This window comes from Hyalella azteca, unplaced genomic scaffold, assembly GCF_000764305.2.
Source record: "Hyalella azteca isolate HAZT.00-mixed unplaced genomic scaffold, Hazt_2.0.2 contig12682, whole genome shotgun sequence".
Lineage (NCBI taxonomy): Eukaryota > Metazoa > Arthropoda > Malacostraca > Amphipoda > Hyalellidae > Hyalella > Hyalella azteca.
The window spans coordinates 4,667-13,962 of record NW_025942634.1 but is presented as its reverse complement, the minus strand read 5'-3'; the positions used below and the strand labels follow the sequence as shown (position 1 = coordinate 13,962).

The 9,296-nt window shown below is 38.1% G+C and overlaps 2 protein-coding genes across 2 annotated transcripts; both read right to left on the bottom strand.

The window, feature by feature from the left end:
- Nucleotides 1-1,964, bottom strand: LOC108669343. Its single transcript, XM_018156652.2, has 2 exons — nt 1,848-1,964; nt 1-1,724 (listed from the first exon to the last, which is right to left on the bottom strand). Exon 2 carries the CDS (start codon nt 1,682-1,684, stop codon nt 242-244), a length of 1,443 nt encoding a protein of 480 aa, XP_018012141.1. The 5' UTR covers nt 1,685-1,724; nt 1,848-1,964; the 3' UTR covers nt 1-241.
- Nucleotides 1,965-5,003: 3,039 nt separating this feature from the next.
- On the bottom strand, nt 5,004-8,682 carry LOC108669332 (DNA-directed RNA polymerase II subunit RPB7). Its single transcript, XM_018156636.2, has 4 exons — nt 8,572-8,682; nt 7,992-8,101; nt 6,057-6,147; nt 5,004-5,189 (listed from the first exon to the last, which is right to left on the bottom strand). Exons 1-4 carry the CDS (start codon nt 8,581-8,583, stop codon nt 5,019-5,021), a joined length of 384 nt encoding a protein of 127 aa, XP_018012125.1. The 5' UTR covers nt 8,584-8,682; the 3' UTR covers nt 5,004-5,018.
- Between the last annotated feature and the right edge of the window lie 614 nt (nt 8,683-9,296).

Genomic DNA, 9,296 nt, shown 5'->3' with positions numbered 1-9,296 from the left:
AGCACTGATAACACAAATATTGATGTTTGCCATGAATTTCAAGATTCTAAAAACAACTCTACATTAACTCGGAACTGGGGGAGCGTTACTTCCCCAAGTGGGAGCAAGGTAACCACCACTCTCCAGCAGTAAGAGTGACAGCCCATAACACACCCCCCCTCCAGTGCTCTCCTTCACATCTCTTAGCCAACCAATCTACCTAAATTACAGCCTACTTTGCTTAATACTACAATTACAAAATTTACTTGTTCAAAGACTTAACATATTCAACAGGAACATCCATCACATTAGGTAGATCAGCAACTAAACCTCGAGATCTGGTTACAGGTCTAAAATCAGGGATCACAGCCAACTTATCACAATTAGTACTGCCTGACTCAGCATCACAAACTGAATTTTGCAGACGTTCACAACCAGTTCTACTCAACAGAGCCTCTTCATCAGTTGATACAACTGGAGTAGCTATCTTATCTTCATCAGCTGTGAGGATGGCAGCAGCAAATCCTGAAAATGATCCATCTTCCTGGACCATTGATTGTTCTCTCGGGCTGACCACCACTCTATCACATGCTTCATCCAGAAGTTTAATGATGTAGTTCTTTACAAACTTGGCCACTTGTAGATACAATTTTTCTCGCTTCATTAATTTAGCTTCTGGTAAACTCTTAACACTACTAATTGAAGACATATCCCATGTCTCACCATCAACTGGTAACACTACACCAGAATGCAACTTGGAAGATTCTCCATTCATCTCATTACCATCCTTGGACTGCAAATCAACAACAGGCTCTCCTGCACCTGCAGTACAAGACTTAGGGAAAGGTTGCCCCATATCAAAAGTTGGCACCTTATGTCTTCTGCCTTCAGTTCTAATGCATGATGATGTTGAGTCTCTCTCTGCATTCAGCTCATTTACTGGAGAGGTATCAGGGAATTTAGCGGCATGATTTGGCTGCACAAATCCCGAGAATTCACCAGTGGAGTCTGATGATGAAGACAGAAGGGAAGTTAGAGAAGTCTCTGAAGATACCAGCGAAGCTTCAGACAACTCTGATCGACTGCAGGTAACATCACCACCAAGATCCTTGGAGGTGTCAAAGTTCAGATATGCAGGTGAAGTCTTCCAGGTCGCAAGCTGATTATGATGAGCAGGGACCACATTGCCACCATGCAAAGGTCTTATTTTGTAAGTCACTTTGTTGTCATGTACTTGAACAACTTCATAGGGTCCTTCAAAACGAGGCTGAAACTTGTTTTTCACACATCGATTTCCAAAATTTATCTTTTTCCTCACTAGATCACCAACTGCAAATGGCTTGAATCTAGGATTTCCTGGTGACCAGAGCATTAGGTCCTCTGTTGTAACCACTGGTGTGTCAATCACCACGTGCTTCTTAGTAAGCAGATACTCAGCTGGTGACATCTGCAATTCTGAGTGCCTGGTATGGTTATAAATAATGACGGCACGGGCTAGTTCCTTGTCCCAACTTGATGACGTTGCCAAATTTCGAAGGATCTCTGTCACTGAACGGTTTACTCTTTCCACACATCCATTACTACTTGGTTGATACGGTGTGGTTGTAATGTGTTTAATACCATACGTGCAAAGTAGATCGGTAAAGAGTGAACTACGAAATTCAGGACCATTATCCGACAACAAGCGATCAGGAGTGCGAATCATTGTTGGCAGTATGCGATGAGCAAATGCCTTAACCACTGATNACGTGCAGAGTAGATCGGTAAAGAGTGAACTACGAAATTCAGGACCATTGTCCGACAACAAGCGGTCAGGAGTGCGAATCATTGTTGGCAGTATGCGATGAGCAAATGCTTTAACCACTGAGGATGCTGTCTTATCGCGCAACGGAACCACACTCAGCCATTTTGAATAATGGTCAATTGCAACCAAACATGCTACATTGCCCTCTCTTGATCTGGGCAACTGCAGTAGGTCCACTGCAACCAAAAAAACGGACTACCGGACAACCGGGCAAACGGGGCATGGGTCGCTTATGTGAAGTACTTGAAGATGCTTCTGTAAAATATTTACATTATCAACACCTGAACACACTATTATTAAACACAACATCAATACAAACTTCAAAACATATATACACAATAAACTATCACGCAGGATAACAGATAAATATATTTCTCATCTATAACGGTATTCTCAAAACCACGACATTAAAATCTTCATCAATAAATATATGAGCAGTGATTTAAAAGTATATTTTGGCAACTACTACTCACCAAGAAGAGGTAGTAGTAAATATAAGGTAACGGCTGATAGAAGATTTGGAATTTCAATCACCACTGACACATGAAATAATGGTCTGCAAAAAGGGCAAAGAGAATGAGATGGAGAGCACTGATAACACAAATATTGATGTTTACCTTGAATTTCAAGATTCTAAAAACAACTCTACATTAACTCGGAACTGGGGGAGCGTTACTTCCCCAAGTGGGAGCAAGGTAACCACCACTCTCCAGCAGTAAGAGTGACAGCCCATAACAAAGGCAAAACTCTCCCATACATGCCTACCCCACCTCTCTCAAACTTTCCCATGTCAGATGAATTCGGGAAAGCATCTGCACCACTGGTTTCCTTTTATGAAGCTCCAGTTCCTTCCCAGGAAGTCAGGGCAGCTAACACCAAGCTGTCCCAACTCACTCATTTTGACTCTGAACCTTTCACACCAGGCGAGTTGAACTTGGCTCTCCAGGCTCTCCAGGCTCTAAAGAATACTGCTCCAGGCCATGACAATGTGATGAATGTGTTTCTTCAAAAACTACCATCCCCAGTCAAACTTGAGCTTCTGGATATGTTGAACAAATGCTGGAGCTCCGGATCAGTGCCAGAGAGCTGGAAGCAAGGTATCACCTGCCCCATCTTAAAACCAGGTAAAGACCCAACCCTGCTGGCCAGCTATCGCCCCATCACCCTCCTTCCCTGTATAGGGAAACTGATGGAGCGCCTAGTTCTATGTAGACTTGAATATTTCCTTGAGCTGCCTCGTGACGAAGCTCATCCAACATTGATTCATCACTGGTAAACACCAGGTCTAGAATATTGGGAGTCTGTTTACTTCTATAATGGGTTGGTTTGGTAACGTGCTAGACTAGGAAGGAGTCTAATGAAGGAAAAGGCAATACATTTGATAAGGCACGCAGAACTCCGTGGGCTTTACTCAGTCCCTGACAGACGTGGTTGATGTGTTTATTGAAGGAGATCTTGTTATCTAGGATTAAACCAAAATACCTGAATTCATCTACCCATTGTAAAATTGTCCCATTGAAAGTGCTGTCACGTAAAACGGAGACGGGTCTGGGAGTAAAAAGCATCAACTTGGTCTTGTCTGTACGTGCCACTAGCTTGTTTGCTAGAAGCCATCTCGATAGATTCAATGACAGCTCTGATATATTGTCACACGCTTCGTCATACGCGTTTCTCGAGACATAGAACATGGCGTCGTCGGCAAAAGCTTACAGTTCACATTAAAAGATGAAGCGATATCATTAATAAAAATATTAAAGAATAAACGCCCAAGTAGAGAGCCCTGGGGTACACCTATATTGATGGGCCTTAAGGGGGAATTAAACTCATTCAATGCGACGAACTGCTCTCGGTTTGTGAGGTAAGACTGGATAAGTGTAAGGAAAGTCCCCCTAATTCCATAACGGTGGAGCTTACCCAATAGTACTTGGTGATTGACACAATCGAAGGCCTTTTGTAGGTCCAGAAAAAGAGCAACACAGTATTCTTTAGAATGATACGTCTTGAGAAGGTCTAGAACTAAATAAAATATAGCCATAGTTGTGTTGGTTCCCTTACGGAAACCAAACAGATCGTCAGAAATTATTGAAAACTTGTTAAAAAAGTTTGTGAGTCTCGAATGCAGGATTTTTTTCAAAAATCTTATTAAGAAAGGGTAAGGTTGCTGATATTGGACGATAATTACAGACATTGTGCGGGTCACCGGATTTCAGATGTTTGTTGACATCTGAACGCATCAGGATTGCTCACCAGCACTGCAGCAAATCAAGGAAATTCACCATATGCTCCCAGAAAAAAAAAACAGGCTTTGCTGAAATACTACAGAACGTTTTTCATCTAAATTGTATTGATAATAACCAAACAAATGTTGCCAACAATAACTAAACTAAAAAACAAACAACAACTAAACAATAAATAACAACTGAATCGTGTGCTAAATGATAGCGATTCTAGCCTCTTTCCTGAGCTGGGTTATTTTGTGTCCGGTTTACATCATACAATTTTCGATGTGCCAATAACACTCTCTTCGAGTAATAATATGGTTTAAATTACTGATCTGATGCAAAAAGAACAAAATATTATGGTTCTAGCCAGCATAAATACAGCTAGCAATCACGGTCAAGATATTGTGATGTGCTAGCACATTGAAGAAGTTTTACCGAAACGACCCGCGGAAGGAATTTCTTGCAAGGTAGCACCTCAGGCGCATCTGACGTCTGCAGGTCTGCTTAATGCCTCAGTGTCTAAAAATGGGTAATCAGTATAAAACATAGAATTGTTTAGCTAAAATAAGATATTATCCTGCTTTTGGAGTACGTAAATCGGTGAATAGTTTCGAAGAGTAACTTAAAATTTCACCGAGCCAGAAGTGCACCAAAGCGCCACTAGCAACAAAAAGAAATAAAAATAAACTATAAATTCGTGAAAACGCATTCACATATTTGCAAATGTAGGTTTACTCTTTTTTATTTTTGTCAAATCTCAGCTCCCGATTTGGGTGTTAATCTAAGAATAAATAAATTTGATCTCTGAGCTGCGACACGTTTCATGGAGCACCACCTGAACTTCAAAGCCAAAAACGTGTCACTAGAGAAAACTTATGGCGTAGGTATAGCTAGTGAATCACATCAGTGATTTAAAATATTAATTTCCGGAATTTCTGGAAAAACTCTCAGAATGATTAAACAGTTTATGCTGGTAAATGTCACGTCACTAGTTCCGTTATTCCCACAGTTATTTAAAATACAAGGAAAAAAAGCCTCGAACCTAGCCCTGTTGCACGACTCACGTGTCTGGAGATGAAGCACTGCATTGGGCCGATCTCACAAAACAGACCGATCTTGTTGACTTGGCTTACAATGGCGTCTAAAACTTCCCCCTTAAACGGCCGAAACACGATGGCTTTATACTGTAATTGATGGAAAATTTTCATGTGCTATTGCTGCAATAAATTCTGTAGAGAGCAATTTTTTATCAAAGCTCTCATTCTGAATTATTGGTTAACTACACAGCTTAAAAAGAAAATCAGACAACAATTCACTTTCATATTTCAACAGATATATAACTGACACCAACAAATGAGTCATATTGATGAATTTAATCAGAATCCAATTTAAATAGACAATTTTTCCGGTGATCATGTGGGATCAAATGTGTACATTTCTGACACTGCTACGTACATCCAATAATTTGAAAGATACATAAAATACTCGATATAAAATTAAAAAAGCACTAGACATTACTTACAGGTGAAGAGTTACCATTATTTTATAGGTACACTGTAAGAAAAAACGGTGAAAAAACGGTCTCACTGGCGTTCTAGTGGCCGGTCGCACCGTGAAAATAAACTGTTTCTCCGTTCTTAACAGATGTTACACGGATTCCTAGTGATAAATTAGAATAAAAACGGCGACACGGTGTTTCTTTTGACGTGCCGACCGGCCACTGAAACGCCGGTAATACCGTTAACGGTAATTTTTTCTAACAGTGTACACTTTAAACTACGTATGTCAAATTCTAGAGCAAAAAATGACAATCTTTAATATATACAAAACTATTTATACGATGCCTGTAATTCACAGTGCTTTTGTTCCAGCATAGTAATTTAATTATGAAATAAAAAGAAATATATAGATACTGAGTTTTCCAAAAAATTTAGGGGTTGAAGAGAATTTGGGGAATTAAAGAAAGGGTTGAGGGACTGATTCCAGCTGTCTGATATCACTTCAACATTTTTGACAGTAATTAAAAAAGTATAAATAAGAAGTTTGCTCACTTTGATAGGGTATAGAACAAATCCTCGGCCTGGCTGCACCATGCCAGAGCCAATGTCATCAATAGTGGTCACTGCAATCACAAATCCGTACCTGCACAGGTGTATTGGAATTAGGCATTGTTTTAAATATTTTTCACCAAATTGATACAAATTTATTCATAGCTTGCACCTTTCTCTGCATCTCCACACATAAAGAAACTTGTGACATGATGCAACCACACTGAGACGACAGATATTATATTACACACTACCACTGAAGTTTCTAACGAGAGATTTAATGAAACATACCAGTATTTACTGTCAACGAAATAATTCAGACGAGCAAGAAGGATTGGCAGTTGGGAACTACTAGTTTATTATGATGTCCATTTTTTCAACAGAAAACAAGCATTATGGTCATAATGCGTCATACAGTAGGTAATCCACTATTGTTTTGCACTTGGTGCATCTTCCTAACCATAGTCAAGAATATGAGTGGTGTGAGATAAAAAAATGTACCATGTGGACAGGACTGAACTGTTCAAAGCACAAAAAATGTTAATCAAAAGAGTTCACAAATTCTCTCACTTCTTGAAACTAACACCATGTGTTTTGGAGAAAATTTTAAAACGCATAACATGTGCCAACAGAGGTTAGGCAAGATGAAGGAAACACTTGGACATTTTGGTATTGTTTTTTAAACAAGTTATAAACAATGAAAAAGTGACATATTTTTATGTTTTATTGTTTCTGCTAATTGATATTTCAACTTTGCAATGATAATTCTAGTAAATGTTTGTGTCTATAAACTTACCTATAATCCATAAAAGGCAAACCTCTCTAGCTTTCAAAGTAGCCAATTTGTTGATGCATGTATGGCAGGTGCTAGCATGACCAAAACTTTCTGATTGCTTTACAATTATAGATGTACTGTCTTAAAAATAATGACTGATTTTGGAAGAGAAGGAAAAACGTTCTCAGCAAAGCACCGAACTGGCCGAAAGTCAAGGTTGTCTGAGAGAGACCATTGGTGTACCTAAAATGAATTGTGAGGGACAATCGAAAAACCACGGTAGTTAAAATTACTGCAGACCTCAATGGACACCTATAGATCCCAGTTTCCATAAAGACCATCCGCCGAGAGCTGCACAAATCTTGATTCTATAGATGAGCTGCAATTAGAAATCTCTGGTTTCAAATACAAATGCTTCAAAACCTCCAGAGTTGGTCTCCAAAGCTGGAGAAAATGTGATTTTCTCTGATAAATCATTGTTTACCTTATTTCCACCCACTGGCCCAGTTTACGTTTGTAGACAGCCAAAAGTCATTTTATCCCAACTGTCTCCTCAGAACCATAAAACATGGCAGGGATCTGTGATGATCTGGGGTGATATACTGATATTTCTTGGAAATCCCATGGACCAGTGATTTTTTTCATGGAAAAATCAACATCCACGACTATTTAGGAATTTTGGATGACCAAGTTCATGCAATAGTTCAAGCATTGTTTCCAGAGAGGGATGCCATCTTTCAAGATGACAATGCCCTCAACCATACAGCTGGAATAGTTAAAAAATGACACAAGGAACATCTGAAAGATGAGCATCTCATTAGGCCACCACAATCTCCAGACCTGAATATTATTGAGCATTTATGGTTGATTTTACAGCTGCAAGTCTGTAAAATTGATTCCCACCACCATTGACTTTAAAAGAGTTGGAGGGAGCTTTAACTGAAAAATGGGTTAAAATTACTTTAGAAACAATTCACAATTTCTATGAATCAATACCTTGGAGAATTAAGGCTGTAATTGCTGTGAAAGGTGGACCTACACCATACTAAATATATTTTGGGCATTTCTCTGTCCCTTATTTTGCTTAACCCCTCTATATCAGAGTTTAAAACCTGAAGCATACCTACACTACAGCTTGAAAAAAAATATACAAGAAAACTGACTTGCCAGTGCATGTTCCTTCCACTTCTGTGAAGAGCATCTGACGAACTGTATCCGAGAGCATTGGCCCAAAGTATCGTGGGTGCAGCAGAATTTCATGCTCAAGGGAAATCTGTAAATACACCATTAATTAGGATAACTTAAAAACTTATTGAAAATAATTTTTTAATTAGCTTAGCTAACTAATTCAATTTAACTATCTTAACTTACATGTTATTTTAGGTGAAAGTTTTCCATAGCATATGGCTAAAAATTTGCCACTAGGCATTACCATATTCCATATATAATATTAAAGTGCCAGGTTGATATCTTATTTCAGATTTTTGATAGAATTCAAGAGAAAACTTCTATTGTCATCTAAAGAGTCTGATACCTTAAATTGATGCATCTGTCAAATAGTAAATAGAATACCTACAAAAGATCACTAGAAAATAGAACTTGATATATAATAAAAATATATCAACTCTTGCCTTGGCTATATCAGAAATCATCAGGTACTACCAGATATATTTGAATTTTAATACTATAATATAAATGAATAAATTTCTTTGAAATTAATAAAATAAAACCAGTGTAACTTACATGGTAAAACATGTTGGTGTTCCACTGTTAAGCTTTCAGGTGAATAAATAGGAAGTTTCAAGGTATATGTCAGTTCACTATCCTGAAATATTGGACAAATTTTCTGTAATTCTGTAATAAAAAACCATTAAAATTGTAGGATAAAATTAAATAAAATAAAATTTAATTTAATTAACAAATGAATGCTGGAGCTGGACATGATTCATGATGATTGCCCACTTGTTCAACTTGTATTCTGCTCAGACAGAATATTTTTTGCAAATTGTAAGCCTCAAGGCTTTAAGCTTTGAGGGGAGGTGCAAATTGCTTAGTGTTTGGCTACTGGCCTACTGCCACATCAAAATTGGTATTTTCATACTTGATACTGAAATCTTGCAGCAGTGACAAATTTTCAATACAATTGTATTGTGGCCTGATTGTGCTCTTTTAAGTAATTGAATAGGAGGTACTTCATCCATCGGGCAGTTCAAAATATGGCAGAAAAGCTCTAGTTCAAAACTAGTTGTGGCTCTAATCCTCAAAAGGTAGTTGTTTCTTATGCTAGCTGCCACTCATCTCAAATCTGGAATCTTAGACAGAATTGCTTGAAAATTTGGAGTAAATTTAAATCAATTTATGTAAGACTTGAAAGAATGAGTAATCTTCGTGATTTTTTAGGGAATAAATTAAGCTAATGGCCATATGACCCATGGAACAGATGAAAATGAATGAAATCATAAAAATTA

What these genes read in the sequence shown, in the direction of transcription:
- LOC108669343 (XM_018156652.2), bottom strand. Translation starts at nt 1,684, where the DNA reads ATGATTCGCACTCCTGATCGCTTGTTGTCGGATAATGGTCCTGAATTT.
- LOC108669332 (XM_018156636.2), bottom strand. An exon ending in GAAGGAACATGCACTGGCAA is followed by an intron (nt 6,148 to 7,991) that starts GTCAGTTTTCTT and finishes ACACCTGTGCAG; the next exon opens with GTACGGATTTGTGATTGCAG. An exon ending in TTGTTCTATACCCTATCAAA is followed by an intron (nt 5,190 to 6,056) that starts GTGAGCAAACTT and finishes CATCAATTACAG; the next exon opens with TATAAAGCCATCGTGTTTCG.